Raw genomic sequence first — 21949 nt, 5'->3', positions numbered from 1 at the left:
AAACAGGGGCTGTGTGTTCCGCCTCACTTGTCCGAAGCCCTAAAACTGAGAAGCCCTGTTAGGGCGCGCTCTCACCAAAAGTTGGCTGGCCGCTGTTAAACGCAGGTTGTGCGCGGGCACAGTTTTTTGCAGCCAGCGGATTCTAAAAAAACGCTGTGACGCACCTGTCACTCACATTCAAGACCATCCCCGTAGCCCGCACCGCCACTAGACACGAGCCACTAGACAAAAAATGTCTTTGCACTTTCACACTTGGGGTTCGTACATCTACGTAAACATTCAGATTTCAAATATAAAGTACTTACCCCATGGCCACGGATGTTACAATCATGTACGGGCCCTCATAAGTATCAGTATCTTCCGTATTGTTCAATAAAAAGCATTTTAATCCAATCAGTGGTAATTTTCTCCGTATGCTTTCAACTGCGCGACCCTAGCGGTTGAGAAGTGTATTGCACTGTTGGTACATTATAACTCTATGGGGAAATGGCCACCAATTGGATTAAAATGCTTTTTATTGAACAATACGGAAGATACGGGTACTTCTGAGGGCCCGTGCATGATTGTAAAATCCGTGGCCATGTAAGCACTTTATATTTTAAATCTGAATGTGTATGTAGATGTACGAACCCCAAGTGCACAAATTATAAAGCACTGGGTGAGATGCAACAGCTACAACCAGTTGGTCCACTGAGAGCACCATGTTGCTTCCTGAGTCTTGGGACGGTCCGCCTTCGACTCACCCGATTGGACAGAGGGTGAAAATCAGCTCCTGCCTCCAGCAGTTTTATGCTTCTTCGTGTAGAGCGGATAAACGCAAGGTCTGCGCGACAAGCGGAAAAATCTGCTCTTGCGTGAATCCACGCATTTGCATTGACAAAGCATTGGCAGATTCTGCCCCAGAGGTAAAATAAAAGTGCGGTGGGAGCGCGCCCTTAGTCCAAAATCCCGGCTGAAAAAGCGAATTTGACACAGGGACAACCAAGCGGCGCTGTTTCCGGGCCAGGGACCCCCGAGGGGTCCTTGGTCCACCTCCATGCAGCGGCGGACTGGCCATTTGGCGTACCGGGCAAATGCCCGGTGGGCCGCTGGGCCAGTGAGCCACTGGGCGCAAAAAAAAGTTTAGTTTTTTTTTTAATATTTTTGCTCCCGTTTTAGGATTATTACGCTAATTTCCGGGTCACGGGGCCCAATTATTAGTCGCGTTAATGTTTGGGCTGGGATGCTTTCCAGCAGGGGCCTCAATGCGGCTGCAGAGTTCATGTGCAGCCGCACTGCGCCACCCCCCCCCCCCCGTTGACAAAACGGGGGGGGGGGGGGGGCGGGGGCGGTTCGGACCAAAATGCCAGGGCTACATTTTGGTCCCAGTCCGGCCCTGCCTCCATGCCCGGGACGGTGGCTCCCGGGGTGCACATACACACACACACACACACACACAGACACACACACACACACACAAACACACACACAAACACACACTCCTCCGAGTCGCTGTACCGGCGCCTGTCTCCTTAGGTCTTGGTTATGGGGATACTTGAGTATAATTATGTATTAGGTACAGTATGTATTATGTACGTAGTTTCTTCCCACCGCTGAGGCTGTTATGGGGATTACAGGGCCGTGGGTTTGAGCCACAGTGCAGGACCTCTGTAACTTCAGAGTCACCGTGTTGTGGCACTGCAAGGCACATTTCAGGTTTAGGTCAAATTAATGGTTGTCAACTCATGTGTGCATGGCTCTAGGAACTATAGTTCATCCTATCTGGAAAATACCTTTTTGAAACTAGCAGTGTAGCAAGACATCATCTAAGTTCTCCCTTTAAGTTGTACAACACTGAGTCTAGTTTGAAGAATTGGAACAATGGACAAAGCTCTTCATAAGTATTGTATCATCTGGGTAGTTTTGCGACTAAGTAAAGACTGACGTGCGATTCATTCACATTGGAGGTGTGTCTGTTGCCTCCTGCGACAGTAAGGCATGAGGCCAAAATAATAAACCTGAAGGTCATCATCATTATGTTCAGCTCTAAATAAACTGAAAAATAAATAAAAACAGTTTGATTTAGCCTCATGTCTGTAAGAAATGTATGCAACTTTACTTCAAAACAGACATTTATTTTATTTTTTTTACGTTTTGACAAATGTTGTGCACATAGAAATGTTGTTTTAGGTTTGGCACCATTGTAATGAATTTTGCATGAAGAATAGAGCATTCTAACTAGAAAAAGTGCTCCTCGGAGCACAGGTCTCCGCCAGGTCAGGTAGGTTAGTGTTGGCCAGCAATGTTCCGAATTCGCCAATCAGGCTGGAATGTGACAAATCGGACGGATAGGATGGATCCGTCTTGATCACTTGACCAAAGAGATAATATGTAGCGATTTGCGTGATGTTTGGACACAATTTGTAGGAGTAATATAAAAATATTGTTTTGCCAAAATCGGCCGCCTGGTCGCACTATAATAGAGCAATGTTGAAAGTCATTAGTTCCCCAATGTAGTGCGAATGTGCGTGCAAAGTTTCACTGCAAACGGACACTGCGTTCATGATTTGCAGCATTTTGTTCAAAACGGGTCAATCTTAGCCAATCAGGATGGAATATGAAAAATCAAAGACATACTGTGTACCGATTTGCCTGTTGTTTGGACAAAATCTGTAGGAGTACTGTCAAAAAATGTTTTTTGCAAAAAGTGGCCTCCCGGTGGTGCTATAACAGGCCCATGAGAAAAAAATTGGGGCAGGTTCTGTTCTGGCATCCAGGGAGTGTGCATGCACAGTTTCGCTGTGATCATTTCAATGGTGCCGTAGATTAGCTGTCCACAGACGGAGGGGGCGGGGCGATGGACGGGCGGATGGACGGACGGACGGACGGACGGACGGACGGACGGACGGGGTGCAAAACATAGTCTCGGCCAGGCGGAGACAATAACAATGAACTAAAAAGTGTGCCTGCAGCTCGCGACGTCTCTTGTATGTGGTTCCTATGGTAAAGCAGGTGGTTGCTAGGGTAAAACTGTGGTTGCTAAGGTCGTTAAGGTAAATCAGGTGGTTACTAGGGTAAAACTGGTGGTTGGTATAATAATAACTTCGAACAGCAAGTGCCTTATAGTAACAACAGTGAATGATTCCATGGTCTATATAAAATAACATAACAATTAATCAATTAGAAAAAGCTTTGTGATAGAAGTGAGTTTTAAGAAGATATTTAAGAGAGGAAGTTCCACAGCCGAGGGACCAGCACACAAAAGCCTGTTCACCCTTTATGACAAGGTGATTGATTTATTGATTGATTGATTGATTGATTAATTGATTGATTGATTGATTGAATACTTTATTAACAGTTTGCAAAAGCGCAGAGGTACAGTTACAATACAATACAGTCAATAATGCTAAAAAGATAACACAAAAAGCCCTGAGGGCTTGTTTCCATTGTGGTCCTGTGTATTCAATTCATCAAGACATATAAAGACATACCGGTACAATACTATACAAGAGATCATCAACACTAGGAGCAGTGAAAGTATATTTACAGAAAAGCATTGGGTGGTAATTTCTTCTCTGCTCTTCTGTGGCAGTTTTGAAGGAGGTATAGGGAGTCGCACTTTTTGATGGCTGTTGGTAGGGCATTCCACATGTTGGTGGCATAATAGTAGAATGAATTCATCCCCATTTGTGTGCCGTACATGGGCACTGGTCCCTTCAGTATCTTGAAGACCTGGCCCATTGCAAGTTGCAGCACTCTGTCCTCTACCCATCTACTCACCTAACTAAAGGGCCCTGCTGGAGGATCTCAGGCAGTGGCTTGGCTCTTAGGGACTTAAAACAAAAGGTCACAGATATAAGCAGTAGCATGACAATTCGGGGCTTTAAAAACAAGCAGTATTTTTTTTTGTATTATCTTTCTATAATTGTTCAGCTTTTTGCCCCCTTTTCTCCCCAATTTATGACAATTGATTCTTCCCCACACTTTTGTTTTCACTGCTGTTGTATCCTACTGGCTCTCCTGGCAGTGAGGAGACTTATAAGTGAGGATAACTTTGCAGAGCGAAAATCCCGGAAGGTTATCCTACAAGGTAAGCAAAGGCAGAGCCTCTTTCATTTATTTTGATAATCACTAAGAACTTTAATCTGTCGTTGTGGTGTGCCGTCACCAGATTTTCATTTATTTTTTCTTCTCCTTTTTTTTCTCCTCTCAACCCAGTGACTCTGTTCAAGGTGCTGAAGTGGGCGGGTGTTGGAATGAAGCTTGTGTTATGGACATTATTGTGTTATTTGGCACTTTGTACTTGCCATGAAGGACTTTATTATATCCGTGCGAAATTGCGCATTTGAGATTTGAAAAGCACGCTTTGAGAAGCGCATTCAGTGTTTAGTTGTTGAATGTCGGAGGAAAATGGAGAATTTAAAATAAAATGTAATTATTTTTGCATTATTATCTTGTTGTTTACTTTATTAAGCATTTCTAATGGCTTTTTTATACTCAGTTTTCTTTGCCCACCGTGGACTTATATAGGATATATAGACCGTCCGATAGTATATATTTGTTTTGGCTGTTTTCTTATCGTTTATTTTCTTAATTGGTACACAGAAAATAGCCAAATAACGAAATGAAATCTTATTTGCATCCATGCATTAGGATATGCAAGCATAATGAACTATTTTTTACCACATTTAAAATAAGATTTCGTTATTTTGATCAAGCAGTTCTAATGACCGTTATATAGATGTTTGACTTGTATGGACGTTTTTGTGTTATTCCTTCATTCAGTAGTGTTTGGTCGGTTACAAAACAATTGTTTAGGTACCCGGAATCCGTCACAAACCCGCATTTTTTTTTATTAAAACCCGCTAATAACCGGGCGCTCATGCGCGTGCATAACGGTCTGCTGTGACCATGCACCCCGCGTCAGGGCCCACTGTTGCCTCGTTACGCCACTGTGTAATACGACACAAAAGCATCACCGGGCCAAACAGGAGATATCATGGATGGACAAGAAATAATTAATCTTTTTGCAAACAACATCCATGTTCTGTTCGTTTGTCCACAATGATCCAAATGGGAAATGTATTTCAGCAGCTATATGACAGTTTGATCTCGTTTTTGCTGCACAGCTCCTCATTGAAGTTAATTGAATTCACTTGTTGTGCTGCTGTGCACCACAGGGCAGATCTCCGCCAGGCCAGGATGACCTAACCAGGCCCATGAAATTCACAGGCAGTCATAGTAGCCAATTAGAATGAAATCTGCTAAAACTGACTCATATACTGATACAGAACCATATACAGGTATAGGCTTTATATAGTCGCTGTCGGGTGGGAAAACGGTTCCTTTTTTAAATGATTATTTAAAAAGCTAATTATAATGGTGAAATCTACAAGCCATAATACTAACGTCCTAACATCCTAACATCCTAACCCTAAAGGCCTTTGCACACAGGGTGCGATTAGTCAATCAGTTTTTAACGCATGCGAAAAGATGCACAAATCAAACTGGGTTCGATTGAGAAAAAAACACGCATCGCCGCACGGGGTGTGCATGAGAAATTTTAAAAAATATATATTTTCAGTTTTTTCCGTGCGGAAAATCGCACCCTGTCTGCAAAGGCCTTTACATCCTAACATCCTAACATCATAATCCTAACATCCTAACCTAAGCCTGGCTTCCTAAAATAACTAATGTTGACTTCAGGGTTCTGAATGTAATTCAGACTGAAACTGATCATTGTTCCTTTCCTCTGTAGCCTCCTCGGTCAGTGTGCAGTGAGAGCTGTTCCCCTGGAACCCGTGTGGCCAGAAGGAAAGGAGAACCTGTCTGCTGCTTTGACTGTATTGTTTGCTCTGAGGGAGAGATCAGCAATGACACTGGTCATTTTATATTATGTATGTACTTGAAAATGTTTTTCAAAATAGTAAAAAATGGCAAAGAAGTTTAGGGATAATGGGTAAGACGGCACCCAGAATAGGGCCGCAGTTGTCCAGAGGACTTCTGGTCCAGTCCCCAGCGTGACCACTGTGTCCCTAAGAACATGGAGCTCCTCTCCTACCATGAGGCCCTGGGTATCTCCTTGACAACCATCTCATTGCTAGGCACACTTATCTGTACCATTGTCCTGGGAATCTTCTTCTATCATCGTGACACACCCATGGTACGCGCCAACAACTCAGAACTCAGCTTTCAACTTTTGCTGTCACTGAAACTGTGTTTCATGTGTTCACTTCTGTTCATTGGCCATCCCAGGCACTGGACTTGTCAGCTGAGGCATGCAGTATTTAAGCTTTGTGCACATATTTTTTTTACACAATAACACGTCGATTTCTTTATTATTATGTACAGTAGCTCTTCTAGCCCCCAATAACTCACACCTGGCCATGAAAGACCACAGGACCTTTTTTATTGTGTAAAAACATACATTTAGCCACCTGCCCAAATGCCCGCGCCCACTGAAAATTGCTTAATTAAGCTATAGAAAGCAGTAAATTAAAATGTTTTAACATTCATCCTTTATTTACTTTAAGCTAAAACATAAACCTTGGTTGTAAAAAAAACAAAGTTGAAACATTGTAGCCTACCACTGTGTCCTAAAAGTATCATGGGGAAAAAACAAACAAACATCAAGGCCTCATGTGGGGAAAAAAGTGTGTGTGTGTGTGTGTGTGTGTGTGTGTGTGTGTGTGTGTGTGTGTGTGTGTGTGTGTGTGTGCGTGTGCGTGTGCGCGTGCACATGCGCATTGATTGACACATTATAGGACAGACACAACATAATGTTTTGTATAAAGCTGTTTCTAGGAACAATAGAATCATTGGGCAGGGCCTTGAAAGTCAACACAATGGATTTACACAATCTGCCTTAGTTTTAGCACATAACATTTATCTATCAAACTGCACTTTTACACAAGCTCATATTATGAAATAATTGTTTAACATCTTATTAGCTTCAATATAAGACCACACATATATGTATTCTACCTTGTATGAATGATTTAAACAAAAAGAGATGATTTAAAATAACATGACATATTCATCTTAGCCATCACCCTTGCATAAAAACAATAGTATTGTAATCAGCCTGCTAGGTGACAAAAGACTTGGTCCGGTGACTTGTTGTAGTTCACACTTAAAGCTGGGAGCTTCTGCTCAAGGACAAAAGGGCAGGATCTTCAGGGTGTGACTGATTAAATCAAAATGCAAAAACATACAGTACTCAAATCTAGCTTTTTCAGCCTCTTATCTCAAATCGGTCACAGCCTCACCTGCAAATTCCCACACTGTTTAAACCAATAATAAATGATAATATTAGTTTAGATAGTCCTGGACTCCTGGATATACCATACTAGTGTATGTTAAGCCCTGCCTCTACTGCCTCTGGTGTAAATGATTACGTAGTGGCATAAGGTAACACAGGGGATGACACGGCACTGTGTATAAAATGCAGTAACTGGACAATGGATTTAGAAAGGGGGGAGGGTGTTAGACAGAGGAGGACAGTCATGAGGGCTTCTGTAGACACACACCTGTTTTCATACATGTATTTGACCTTGACATTGTTCTCTTCCTTCTCTGCTTTGTCTTCCTCCCCTTCCTCTTCTTGTGAGTTACAGGCACAGTTTAATCTGAACAGAGTTTATAAGGCTGGAGACTTTATTCTGGGTGGCTTGTTTTATATCCACCTCCGCTCTGTCCACCCTCAGTTGTCTTTCACCTCCAAGCAACAGGAGCCCACTTGCTATACGTAAGTATCACAAATATAAAAGCAAGCAAGACTATACTGCCCTGCCAAGGTAAAGAGCAGTAACTACGTTTTGGGACACGCCGACTTATTTTTGTATCCCAAAGGTCAAATTAGCCTTTGTGATTTTGGGGGATAAACAATTACCTCAAGAACAGATGCAAAATTAGTGTAATATCACTTATATGCCGATATCTCATTTGGCTGACCAGTTGAATCACTTTTAAACCCATTTTTCTGTTTTGTTTTTTTTTCGTAGTTACTGCTCTTTACCTTGGCAGGGCAGTATAGGTAACTTGTTTTAGCACCAGAGGATTAGTTGATCTTGCATATTTCTACCATCATATTAATATTCAAAGTTACAGTGGAGTTTTGTGTGCTAGATTTGACATCGATGGCTTCAGGTGTGCACAGACCATGGCTTTGGCTATTAATGAGATCAACAGAAACAGCAACCTGCTACCCAATGTGACTCTGGGATATAGTATTTATGATACATGTGAGACACTTGGAGTTGCATTAAATGCAGCACTGTCATTGGTCACTGGAAGAGAGGATACTTTTCAATTGGATGAGAGATGTGTCGGGTCCCCTCCAGTGCTCGGAATTGTGGGTACTTCTACCTCAACAAGTTCTATTGCTATTGCTAGCATATTAGGTTTATACAGAGTGCCCCAGGTATGCTTTCTACTTGAACCCGTTTTTACCATGACATATGTTATGCTTAATTTTGGTTATTTAGAAGTATAAAATATGTGATGCATTTTGTCACATTTTACAGCTTGAAAGGCAGAACATATTGTCGCTGTCTGGCAGAAACCTCATGTCTCCATATTTCGGCTTATTAGGTGTGAGCGTAAATAAGTGTGAGCTTGTAGATCAGCTATTTTTTTATATTTTGAAACTAAAAGTTAAAGTGCTTTGTGGGTTTTAAAATATAGAACCAATGAAAAGTCAAAGGCTTGTGACTACATAATAACTACATTGGATCCACTGGGAGAGATCTCTTTTTCCCATTTCCTGAAATTAGTTTCCATCCGACAACGACAATATTTACTTTCAGCTAGAGCATGAGAGCAGAGCAGACATATTTTGAATGAAGTGTGAAGCATGGTTTTCAAAAAGTTGGAGCACAATGCATCTGTTTTAGAGGTTCAATTCTTTGCCTGGACCTGAGAGTAGGGAATCCTACAGCCCTGAGTCAGGCCTGTCTCATGGTCAGATGTAATGTCTTTTTTTTATATAAAGGGGTGGGTGGGGAGTTCACCATTTGGAGTGATATTCAGGACGTTACATGTATTATGATAGTGTAACGTTAAACCTAATGTATCAATCACTGTGATAAATACGTAATAAAGTTACAACAATGTTATAATACAAGATACATTGTAACAGGTGTGCAGATTGCAGAACGTATTTTGTCATAAAAATGTCTCTGTAATCTGGCTTTATTGTTATATGATCAAATGCTCATATTCTCTGTTTGCAGGGGACATTTGTTAAATAATTGAGTAGATTAGAAAACATTATGTTTTGTACCTTTTGCAGGTCAGTTACTTTGCCACCTGCTCCTGTCTGAGTGACCATAACCAGTTCCCATCCTTCTTCAGAACAATCCCAAGTGACGCCTTCCAGGTGAATTTATATATAGACAATAGATCTGCTGATATATAGTAGTACAGTGGTTCTCAAACTTTTTCATGTCAAGGACCCCCAATTTAATATGTATTTTGACCCCCATCTGAAAACATTTTCAGCTAGAGCATGTGAGCAGAGCAGGCAGATGTGAATGGAGTGTGAAGCTTGTTTTCAAAAGGTTGGAGCGCAATGCATCTGTGTTAGAGGTTTGATTATTTGCCTGGACCTGAGTGTAGGAATCCTACGGCCCTGAGTCAGCAGAGCATGAATTAAGTTTGAAGCACGGTGCTGTTGAAATGTTTCCAAAATATGTCACTTTTCTTTCTTGTGAGTTCGTAGATAGTAGCCGATGTAAAAGGTTAAAGTGGTAAAATATATAAAATATTTTGCTGGGGACCCCATGGAACCCCTCAAGGACACCTGGCCGTCCCCGGGCCCCGCATTTCACCTCCGATTGGCTTGTTAGTATTACTGCTGTTGCTGAATTTCTAATATTGACAGCATCAAAAGAGAATGATTAGACCTTTTCTATTGTGGAATTTGTGTAGGAGATTCACTGATTCACTATGTGAATAATCTAGCCTAAGCACGTTCTCTCCATCAGGTACGAGCTATGCTCCACATTATGAGGTGGTTCAAGTGGACCTGGGTAGGAATGCTGGTGATTGATGATGACTATGGACACAATGCTGCCAGATCCTTCCAGTCTGAGCTGGCCCAGTCTGGTTTGGCTTGTCTAGCGTATGTGGAGGTTGTGCCCATGGACTCTGACCCAGATGAACTTCAGAGGATTGTCTCTGTGATGAAGAAATCCACAGCTCGTGTGGTCATTGCATTTGTATTTGAGAGTCGTATGCCTAAACTCCTGGAGGAGGTTTGGTTTGTTATTCATGATGCATTCATAATTAAAAGGAATATGAAATTAGCTTTATTGAAGTGTATACATTCTTTAAGAATACATTTTTAAAGCATGTTTAATGCAATGCAATTTAATGACTCTCTAGATTCATCAATTTAAATGCTCAGCAATTGTGTGCTTATTTTAAACATGTTCTTATTTCCCTTTTGGTCTCATTAACAGATAATAACACAAATCAAACATCTTACTGCTTTAAGCAATTCTTTAAAAAGTATCTGTGGGTTTTGAACCTATGAAAAGTATTAACAAGAGCTTGTGACTAAATAATAACTAAATGTATCCATTTGAACACAGGCTTCTGTCGAACAGAAATGATATATACTAATATATTTTGTTCAACACAATAGGTGGTAAAGCAGAATGTGACAGGTCTGCAATGGATGGCCAGTGAGGCCTGGTCAACATATACTGGACTCCAGACTCCTAACTTCATGCCGTACCTGAGAGGCACCCTGGGTATCTCCATCCGCCGTGGAGAGATACCAGGTCTCAAGGACTTCTTGTTAAAAATACATCCTGACAATGAGCCTGACAACAGCCATGAAAATAGCATTGTGAGTATTTTGGTTAATTTCATATTAAACTGGTTTATTTATGTTTAAGTCTTAATTGTGTTTCTTCAGGTGAGGCAGTTTTGGGAGATCACATTTCAGTGTAAGTTTGCACCCCTTCCTACAGAGTGGGTGGATAATGGTGGAGTGGTGTGTACTGGACAAGAGGACCTAGGAACAGTAGAAACTTCACTGTTGGATGTGTCTGACCTCAGACCAGAGTATAATGTGTACAAGGCTGTGTATGCTCTGGCCCATGCCCTCCATGACATGTTGCAATGTGTGCCAGGAAGAGGGCCTTTCATTGCGCACAGCTGTGCCAGTTTGCAGACAATACAACTATGGCAGGTATGATATGAATTCACAGTTTACCTGTTAAGTTTTTCTAGTTGGACATTTAGATTAATACTGAATAATGTAAATATGATAAAACACATGAATGGACACAGTAGGATGAAAAATGCATTATCAATGTATTATGAATAATAATGATTGTATGGATACTGTTGACAATTATCGAATTAAAATAAAATAAAATATATCAAAATTAAATTAAATACAATTAAATAACAAATGTTCTTATTGTGATGTATAGGCTAGTAATACTAATTGCCTGGCAGTTCAAGTGGTCAATGTAAAAAGAAAAAAAATCCTATCACACAGCATTACTTTGTTAAATCAAAATGTGTGTTTCTTTTTTAGTTAAAGCTCTATATTGTGGGAGTCATACACCCTTCCAGGCCACCCTACCCAATATTAGACTACATGAACACGAACGTGCCTGCCGCCCGCACTCACACACATGCCTTGCGGCACTGACAGTGCTTCAGACCATAACAATAGTCAATTTTGTCTGAGATGTTTCTTGTAAAAAAAAAACTAAATATACAAACATATACCACACACTGTATGCAGTAGTAGTCACTACAACACTCGCTTTTACTTTACAGTATCAGTATGTCACAGGAGTGAATTCAACAGTTATAGCTTTATTCCTTTCCACATTCGCAAAGTAATCACCGAAAATCATTATTCCATATATTGTATACCAACAGTCACACAAAAGTTTTATATCCAGTCCAGTGCTTTTCTATTCCCTACATACATACAACATACCATCACATATTGTCAACCAAATGTTTCCCTCAATACAACCAGCCTGATCGCCAGAGAATTAGTATACATTGCACGGATTTGTGCACGTCATTCTGTGCATAGTCGCCTAGAAACCCCCAAATTCCGTGCATATGTACGGGGAGTCCCACGGTGGGCGTAACCAGTCGCAACCCGGAAAAACCAGGAAGTAGAGCAGTCCCCACAACAAAATTTACGATTCTGTGCCTATCGGTACGTAACTCAAACGCCGCTGAGTAGGCTCAAGGGAATGTCGCAATGTTCAGGACGGCAACTCGCGCGCGACAATTCCCTTGAGACTGCGCGGCTCCGAAATGGTTTAGTCACAATGGGGGAGATGCGAGGCGGCTATGCACAGAATTTGTGGTTTTCCAGTAGTCTATGCACGGATTTTGAGAAACGTTGAAAAACGTTCAATGAGAACGTTTCCTCTGGCGATCGGGTTGATACAACAGTCACAACAGTCAACTCACTCAACTATATGTTTGTGATGAGAGAAATAATACCACAACAAACCACATCTAGCACTAAATGGAATAAGCTTTGAAAGTAACAAGTAGCCTAATGCCAAGGTTATTTATTACAGCTAAACATTCAGCCAGTGGTGAAAAAAAGTACTCAAGTTGTAGAAATACTCTGTTTCAAGTAAAAGTCTGGAATTCAAAATGTACTTGAGGAAAAGTAAAAAAGTATTGTTATCAACATGTACTTAAAGTATCAAAAGTAAAAGTAGTCATCATTATGCAGAATGTCCCATTTCAAGTTTTCAAATATACAAAAATCTTTTGAAAATAGCAGATCTACAAGCTCATAATGCTTTGCATTGTGAGCTTGTAGATCGAAATTGCAGAAATGTAAATTGCCGAAATGTATATAGGGCTGAAGTGGGTAATGTATGTTTTGTAATAATAATCCAAATCTACAAAGTAACTAGTAACTAAAGTTTTCAAATAATTGTAGTGGAGCAAAAGTACAATATTTGCCTCTGAGATGTAATTGGATAGAAGTAAAAGTACTGAAAATGGGAAGTACTCCTGTAAAGTAAAAGTACCTTTAAAAAAAAGTACAGTACTTGAGTAAATGTACTTTTAAGTTGCTTTACACCACTGCATTCAGGAATAGCCTACCAATTCGGTCATGTAAGGAGCTAAATCTTTACAGCTTGTTACAGGCTGGTGAGAATACAATGCTTAGTAACATAATTCCCCCCTAGGAACGTACATATAACTCAATATTATTTCAGTTATGTCCAACTGTGGAAACTTTGTTGTGGCATCTAGGTCTGTGATTCTCAACTTTAATTTTAAGTACTCTCAGCTGCAGTGCATAATGTATTGATTAGACCATGGACCTGCAGAGCTGCTAAACGATTCACTGTTAATCATAGCTGGTCTAAAGCAGGGGTCTTCAACGTTTTTCAGGCCATGGACCCCCTGGCTGAGAGAGAGATGAAGCAGGGACCCCCTCTAAATTGAATAAAATTGTGTTACAGATTCAACTTTTTTTTTAAATTCCTTCTACAACTACAACTATACCTCTTTGCAAAAAATAGCCGATCTACAAGCTCACAACACCTCACAGTGGGAGGCGTTGTGAGCTTGTAGATCTGCTATGTTTGGTTAAAGTTCTCCTCAGAAAATGGATGCTAGGGTTCAAGTGGTTAATGTAAAATCCTATCACACAAAGATTTGGCGGCCCCCCTGTAGTAACTCTGAGGACCCCCTAGGTCCAGACAGGACAGGCAGGCCAATCAGATGGCAGGCCACCGGGAATTCTCCCGCTCCTCCCGACGGCCAAACCGGGCCTACACACACACACACACACACACACACACACACACACACACACACACACACACACACACACACACACACACACACACACACACACACACACACACACACACACACACACACACACGACCACTTACAATGTACAATCAATTTACAATTTAAGTACTGAGCAGATCCTCTCATCCAGAGCGACTTACAATAAGCAAGGTTATCACATACATAGAATGCAAACAATGTACTAGAAAATCAGTTCCTGCAGAAACTGTGTGGGCTCACTGAAAACATCCGCAAGTTGATGTACTAGAACATGTATTTAAGCAGAATATGCATTTAAAGGTACAAACAGTTTAAATAAAATTACAACTTTAAATGGAATAAAAATGTAAAAGCATTAATAAGCTTAACAGAAATTGTATTGAATAGAATACTTTTGTATACATATATGTATACATATGTGTACAAAAAAAAATCAAATAGAATCAGCAATTCAGTGGACTAACTTTGAAAGTCCAAAACGTTTGGTAAAACCATGGTTGCTACGGTCTAATAGACGGTTGCTAGGGTGAAACAAATAAAGTATTTTTTAACTCACTTTGATTATGTGTAGTACTTTTACTCAAATAAGTTACTTTTTACTCACTATAATCACTTAGCTACTTAACTATATACTGTACTATTAAGCATCAGTTTTACTCACTATAATCACTTAGGTACTTAACTGTACTATTAAGCATTAGTTAATACTTATTTCATCATGAATTCATCATATTAATCCATAACTAAACTTACTCTGTAAACAAAGTGATAAAAGCTTCAATAATACACTATTTAGCACTAGTAAAGGATTGTGTATACTTAATTCATCATGAATTCATCATTTGTATAGCATTATTCATAAATTACTATAATACTTACTAAGCAGTTTGCATATGAATAAGTGTTTATAAATGTGTATTGACACACTCACTAACCTTGTCTACATAATTATGTGTACAAATGTACACACTTCTACATACTCAATTTTTATGATGAATGATGAATTAAGTATTTACTAATGCTTAACTAATGCTAAATAGGGTATAGTTATCATAAATTGCTAACAAAGTACTTTTATTCAATTAAGGTACTTTTAACTCAATTTGATTACTAGTTTCGGGTCGACCACTTCCTGGTAAAACTAGAAGTGAAGAGATCCACTTGCACCATTGAACTCCACACCCCTCAGAGAGTGTGAATTTTCAAGGCAATCTGACAAACCGGAAGTAAGAAGGATTATTTTTTAAAGAAATTGGAAATCCTGTCGCATGCTGGTAACTGGAGTTATGGCTGTTTAAACCAAGCCAATAGGAAAGCAGAGGGGCAGGGCTTTAGCATTTACAGCCCATCCTGTAAGACCACCTACCAAGTGTGAAGCCTTTAGCATGCTGATAACTGGAGTTATGGCTGTTTAAACCCCAGCCAATAGGAACACAGAGGGGGTGTGGCATCAGCATGTTGCAGCTTGTCCCTATTGGCCGTCTCAGAGCACCCAAAACGTTTGGGGCCTTTAGCAAGCTGGGAACTGGAGTTATGGCTGTTTAAAACCCAGCCAATAGGAAAACAGAGGGGGCGGGGGTTCAGCAATTACAGCCCGTCCCTATTGGTGGTCTGAGTCCATAAACCAAGTTTGGAGTTGGTAGCATGCTGCAAACTGGAGTTATGGCTGTTTTACTAGTTCCCTGCCAAAGACGTCTTTTGATGTTTGTAAATCAAAAGCCCAGACCGCAAAAGACGTCTTTTGACGCCTGTTTTTTTTTTCTTTTCTTTTTCCACTAGAGGGCGCAAAATATTTGGAAAAATCTTTTTTTTCCTGCTTTTGCTGTTGCTTTCCATATCTATGGAACGGATTACACCGCACCATTATTTTTTGTCCGAGTCTACAAGACCCCACTACGTCTTTTAAAGCGATCGGCCGGTAGATCGTTGTAAAGAATAACATTCTATGATTTCTCAAAGGTTAGTAAAAACACTCGAAAATTGCTGGCAGTGGCGGCTATAGGTAATGTTTTTTTCTGGCAGTGAATGAGTTAAACCCCAGCCAATAGGGAAATAGAGGGGGCGCTGCTTCAGCAATTACAGCCTGTCCCTATTGGTGGTCTAATCCAATCCAATCCTGGATTGGATTGTGTCAATGAACTCTCAGACTCAGTCACTGGTTATATCAATAAGTGCATATACATATTTCCAAAAAAGACAGTTCGGATCTATCCCAATCAGAAACCATGGATCGACAGCACCACGCTGCCCTAAACAGCAGGGGCGTCGTTACGCGGGGGCTTCGGTGGCTATAGCCACCAATGTTTTATCCAAAGCCACTAATAAAAAAAAATACAAAAAGAAAAACGTTTTTTATGTTTTGTTTTCTTAAATATATCTATAAAAGTAGTACACACTTACAATGTACAATAGTACCCAAAAATAGTACCCAAATCCGCCGAAATACAACCAAAAACGTGCACGCGGGGTGTCCGTTGCCTGGGGGGCTAAGCCCCCAACCTAGTAGAGACCTACATAGCAACGCTTCTGCTAAACAGCGCCATCAGGAAGGCGAAAAAAGCCTACACTGCAAAGATGGAAGACCAATTCAATAATGGCGGTACACACCTTGACGAGAGGCAAAGCAAAAACCAGAATTGAAGTGAACCCGCCTGCCTCCCTCCACAACGAACTGAACACCTACTACGGAAGCAAAGAGACCAGCCCTCTAATCATCTCGGAGGACGACATGCGCACAGCCTTCACAAGGGTCAACATCCAGAAGGCACTGGGACCTGATGGGATGGCTGTTTAAACCTCAGCCAATAAGAAAACAGAGGGGGCGGGGCATCAGCAAGTCCCCCTGGTAACCCATCAAGGACCCCCGGGGGTCCCCAGACAACACTTTGATAACCAGTGTCTGGCCAATAAGAGCACAGATGGAATGGTTATCGCTATTGGCCTTGTTTCCAGGATTTACACATCTGCGAAGAGAAAAGCAGAGAGTGTCCATAGGGGCTGGACTTCTGTCTGGCGTATTTCCACCGGAAACAATATTCTTTGACCAATCACAACACTCGTTTCATTCACAGAGAATTTAAGCGTTTACATTCGTAGTGGCCCGAGATTTTGAGGCACAACATGTGCGATTTTTGTGTTGGTACGATCAAAAACGTGTTTATAAGAGCGAGTTAAGAAACTGTGTTTGTAATCATCTTTTTGCCAAATGATAGATGAATTAACATAAGTCACAATGGAGGAGCCTGATGGAACTCCTGTCACTCAGAAGGCTGTAGTTCACATTCTGTATGTCTCTGTGCTTTGGTAGTCACATTGTGTGAAAGAAAACAACTCTGGCTACAGTGCATAATGCCCAAAACACATGCGTGTAAGGTGAATATTTTGCCAGTGAGAACAATTTGTTTGGTAGATTTCCGGGGGAGACCTCAGACGTGTCCTCTCCTCAATGAGGCGACACACTCTTAAGTTTGAAAGTTAGCTTAAAATGCCCAAACTTTGAACTGTGATTGCAGAAAAATCGTTTTCAAATCATGTTTTTGTGTAACAGTATGCCAAAGTAATGTGGCTCCAAAGAAAGGTGAGGTTTTCTGATTTTTCTGAAAAAAACCCATAGAAAGTCACGTTTTTTTTTTTTGCGTTGTTTCTTGCGTATTACGTCGCCGTGGTAACGCCTAACGCAAGAAGTCTCACCCCTCTAGCTTTTTTCTAATTGGAATTATTGAGTGTGTTACTTTTGTCCCCTGTTACTTTTGTCCCGGTCACCCCTACTATACATCCGCTTTATCTGCTGGTACCAGCGTTTTTTACCTGTTTTAACGATCTTTGGAGAGCCGCAGAAACCACTGTGTGCACGCGGATGTAAAAATAAAATGTCTGTGGGGTGGGGGAGGGTCTTGTCTATCCACTGGAAAAAAAAAACATTTCTACCGTATCGGCCATTTTGTTGCTATCGCCTGTTGAAAATGCCTCGTTTCCACAAAAAAAAAAACTGAGCTAGAATAGTTTTTCTACAAATCTTAATATAGGAATGGACGGAATGGAAGTTTTTTGGGATGACGTCACATGCATCCAGTCCTTCTGTCAGCGCCGAGGGATCATTCATAAGTTGCGTTAAAGAGCCGCCTTGTGGAATAAAAAATAAATAATAATAATTGAATCGAAATAGATCTACGTCAATGGCGGTCGACGGTTGGATCTGAACGGGCGTAGATCTAAGATCTAAGTTGGTAGGGAATGTGTTAAGGGGTAAATTGGAGTATGAAGAGGTGAGTGTTCAGCGAAACGTTGGTGAAAGTAGAAACCCACTTGAGAATCCCTAAGAAGTGTCTGTCGAGCTGTCTCAACATCACAGTGCAGCGGCCAAGTGCAAGCCTGGCTCAGGGAGTAGGACGCCCGTGCCAGCCATGCAGAGTCCTTAGGCACTTTGGATCTTTAACATCATGTCCTGTGTTTTCGAAATCATATGGCATATGATTAGTTTTCACAAGACATACAATATAACTGAATTGGCTGTAAACGCTCGTTTCTGCTAGAGGTAAAATCACCATGTTAGACTGCAGGCTGACTACGGCGGGCCACAGGCCACTCTTGCCGTCGTCACTGATCACATGACCCCCAACAAAAATCGGTTCCCGTGCTCTTGGCTGCAAATCAGCCCTAAATTATATATATGACATGGTTACATTTTGACAATGAGTGGTAATCAAGTTGTTAATTATTTTCCTCATCACAATTTCTAGCTTGTCTATTACCTGGAAAAGGTCAACTTCACCACCTCATTTGGTGATGATGTATCATTTGATGAGAATGGTGATTCTTTACCAATCTATGATGTCATGAACTGGGTGTGGCTCCCTGATGGAAGCATGAATGTTCACAATGTGGGTGTGGTCAAGAAGTCAGCCTCAGGAGATGAAGAACTCATCTTTGATGAAGACAAAATCTTCTGGAACTTTGAATCCAAAAAGGTCACTTTGGCTTTCTAAAATAACTAATGTTGAGCTCATGATGTGAATGTAATTCAGACTGAAACTGATCATTGTTCCTTTCCTCTGTAGCCTCCTCGGTCAGTGTGCAGTGAGAGCTGTTCCCCTGGAACCCGTGTGGCCAGAAGGAAAGGAGAACCTGTCTGCTGCTTTGACTGTATTGCTTGTTCTGAGGGAGAGATCAGCAATCAGACAGGTTGATTGATTGATTGATTGATTGATTGATTGATTGATTGATTGATTGATTGATTGATTGGATATTTTGATTCATTAATTGAGTTGTGATTGGTGGTGATTGATTTGGTTGTAGCACATAGGCAATATACAGACACATTTGTATCATCACCGAGGATAAAAAAAAAAGACCTAACTTTGATTCTGCCTATTGTGGCCGTCTTTTTGCAATGGTTTTCAATTGGAACGGAGCGGAGCGAAATCAGCACAATGGCAACAAAACACTCCATTCGGTTGAAAACTATCGCAAAAAGACGGCCACAAAGGTTAAGTGTGACTGTACCCTGAAGGCTTATTTCCATTGTGGTCCGCTCTGGACATCAAACAAAACAAACAACATGAAATGTAAGAAATTGAGGATAAAATCCAAACAATACTTTTATAATAATTGATAAAGTTAATCTAGTTAGACCCAAAAACGTTTCCGTATTGATTATTTAAGTATTCTTTTGTAGCAATTGTTGTGAGTTTTTTTAAAGGCAATGAGGGAAACACTCAATTTGATTTCCTTTGACAATTTGTTCCAATCAACTGCTGTGCTGTACAAGAAGCAGTTTTTACCAACTAGGCCTAGAGTGTAATACTGGTGAGTTTTATTTACAAGTGAAAAGTAATTTGACAGATACTAGAATTATTTTAAGTGAGAAGAATCTCTATGTAGATTGTGCAATTTTCAACTACTTGTCTGTCCCTTTAACCTTTCCGTCTTTGTTAGACTCTACAGAGTGCATCAGTTGTCCAGAGGACTTCTGGTCCAGTCCCCAGCGTGACCACTGTGTCCCTAAGAGCGTGGAGTTCCTCTCCTACCATGAGGCCCTGGGTATTGCCTTGACAACCATCTCATTGCTAGGCACACTTAGCTGTGCCATTGTCCTGGGAATCTTCCTTTATCATCGTGACACACCCATGGTACGCGCCAACAACTCAGAACTCAGTTTCCAACTTTTGATGTCACTGCAACTGTGTTTCCTGTGCTCACTTCTGTTCATTGGCCGTCCCAGGCTCTGGACATGTCAGCTGAGGCATGCAATATTTGGGATCAGCTTTGTGCTGTGTGTCTCATGTATCCTGGTAAAGACTATGGTGGTGTTGGCCGTGTTCAAGGCCTCAAAGCCTGGGGGTGCAGACATTATGAAGTGTTTTGGTGCTATGCAGCAGAGAGGAACAGTTCTGGCTCTTACTTCCATCCAGGCAATAATCTGCACAGCCTGGCTTGTGTCTGCCTCACCAACTCCTCATAAAAACACACAATACAACAATGATAAGATAGTCTATGAGTGTGAAGTGGGATCAACAGTTGGTTTTGCAGTGTTACTAGGTTATATTGGTTTACTGGCACTCCTCAGCTTCGCCCTAGCATTCATGGCAAGGAATCTTCCAGACAACTTCAATGAAGCCAAGTTAATCACTTTTAGCATGTTGATCTTCTGTGCCGTGTGGATAGCCTTCATCCCAGCATATATCAGCTCTCCAGGCAAATATGCAGATGTAGTGGAGGTATTTGCTATTTTAGCATCTAGTTTTGGCCTTTTGGTGGCGCTGTTTGGACCAAAGTGTTATATAATAATTTGTAAACCTGAGAGAAACACTAAGAAGTCCATCATGGGTCGCGGTGCCACCAAGATGTAGAAGCAGAAATTCAATGATAACACATTTTCTGTGTATTTTATAACAATAAAATATAGATTAGATTGATGATAACCTTGTTAGTAATATATTTAGTTTTCTACCTAAGTAAACTAGTAGCAGTAGCCTAATCTGGTCAGAGATGCAAACACCAATTATCTGTCATCCTATAATACATTTCTAAACCCAAAACCCCCAAAAAAAACCTGCCACTGTGTGGGACTAAACACAAAAACAACATATCAATGTCACTAACAAGACACGCCACAACGTGCAGAATTACTACGCGCAGTCTGTAGGCCACTCCATACTGCTCAGCACACATCTGCCCCCTCGCAGCATAATTAATTGCGGCCAACACAAACTCACAACATTACAGTCGGCCATGTTGTTCCTTAGCGTCATCGGGTCGGGGCGCTGCGCGCCCCGACCCTCACTAGAGTCTAGTGAATAAACATTGGTAAAAGGTTTGGTGATTGTGGTGACCTACATATAGATGAGAAAGAATTGCACTTCTTCATGGGTCAAAGTAATTCGGTTGTTAAGACGTGACGTTGTGCCCGCTAGAATAACTTCCGGGTCCAAGTGTGTATTTTCCCAATATGCGCAGTGCTGTGTCCCTCGCTGTTTTAACAGATCTGAGGCTAAAATAACGACTAAAGTGTCATTATACCGCTTTCCTGGCAACGACAAAAAGAAGAGGAAATTGTTTTTTATATACATCTATCTATATATATATATATATATATATATATATATATATATATATATATATATATATATATATATATATATATATATATATATATATATATATATATATATATATATATAATGTTAATAATAATAATAAATGAATACAAATGTAAATATATATATTAGCCTACTTTTTACTGTCTACGAAATTAGCATTAAGACCCTTATTAACCCTCAATGGTTCATTTCTGAAAAAAGGAGGTTATTGTAAATAGATTTACGGGTTCCAACATGTTTGTTTACAATGAAGAGTGGACGGCACTGGACCCGGACGTGACGTCGGACTACAAAATGACGTCAGACTTAAGAACCGAATACAGGTTTGTAAGCGGCATGTACTTTTAACAATTTTTTGGCGTTCCGTCTTGAGTGTTAGAACTGCACTTCTGCATTCCTGGAGTGCGGAAGTGCCCGGGAAGGCAGCGTTTGACTGGAAGGGTACCCCCTTCAAGGCACCGGTGGACGTTTGGTGAAGAATTCACAATATGCCTTTTTAGGGAGTGAGACAGTGTTGACCGGGGACACAGGGAGGGGAAGACGAGGTTTGTACCGTG

The 21949-nt window shown here is 40.9% G+C and overlaps 1 protein-coding gene across 1 annotated transcript in view; it reads left to right on the top strand.

Moving 5' to 3' along the window:
* Positions 1-20642, top strand: part of LOC311044857 (extracellular calcium-sensing receptor-like) — a gene marked incomplete at both ends in the record, with an annotated part of 33973 nt that extends 13331 nt beyond the window's left edge. Inside the window, 8 exons of the mRNA XM_084056672.1 lie at positions 6020-6142; positions 9272-9358; positions 9966-10235; positions 10628-10834; positions 10904-11179; positions 18534-18761; positions 18852-18975; positions 19729-20642. Coding sequence (XP_083912798.1) covers positions 6020-6142; positions 9272-9358; positions 9966-10235; positions 10628-10834; positions 10904-11179; positions 18534-18761; positions 18852-18975; positions 19729-20642 — 2229 coding nt within the window. The remainder of the gene's footprint in view (positions 1-6019; positions 6143-9271; positions 9359-9965; positions 10236-10627; positions 10835-10903; positions 11180-18533; positions 18762-18851; positions 18976-19728) is intronic.
* Positions 20643-21949: the final 1307 nt, after the last annotated feature.

The sequence above is a fragment of the Gymnoscopelus microlampas genome (genome assembly GCF_963454915.1).
Source record: "Gymnoscopelus microlampas genome assembly, chromosome: 5".
Taxonomy (NCBI): Eukaryota; Metazoa; Chordata; class Actinopteri; order Myctophiformes; family Myctophidae; genus Gymnoscopelus; species Gymnoscopelus microlampas.
The sequence above is the reverse complement of the archived record's forward strand: the minus strand, read 5'-3'. Positions and strand labels throughout refer to the sequence as shown.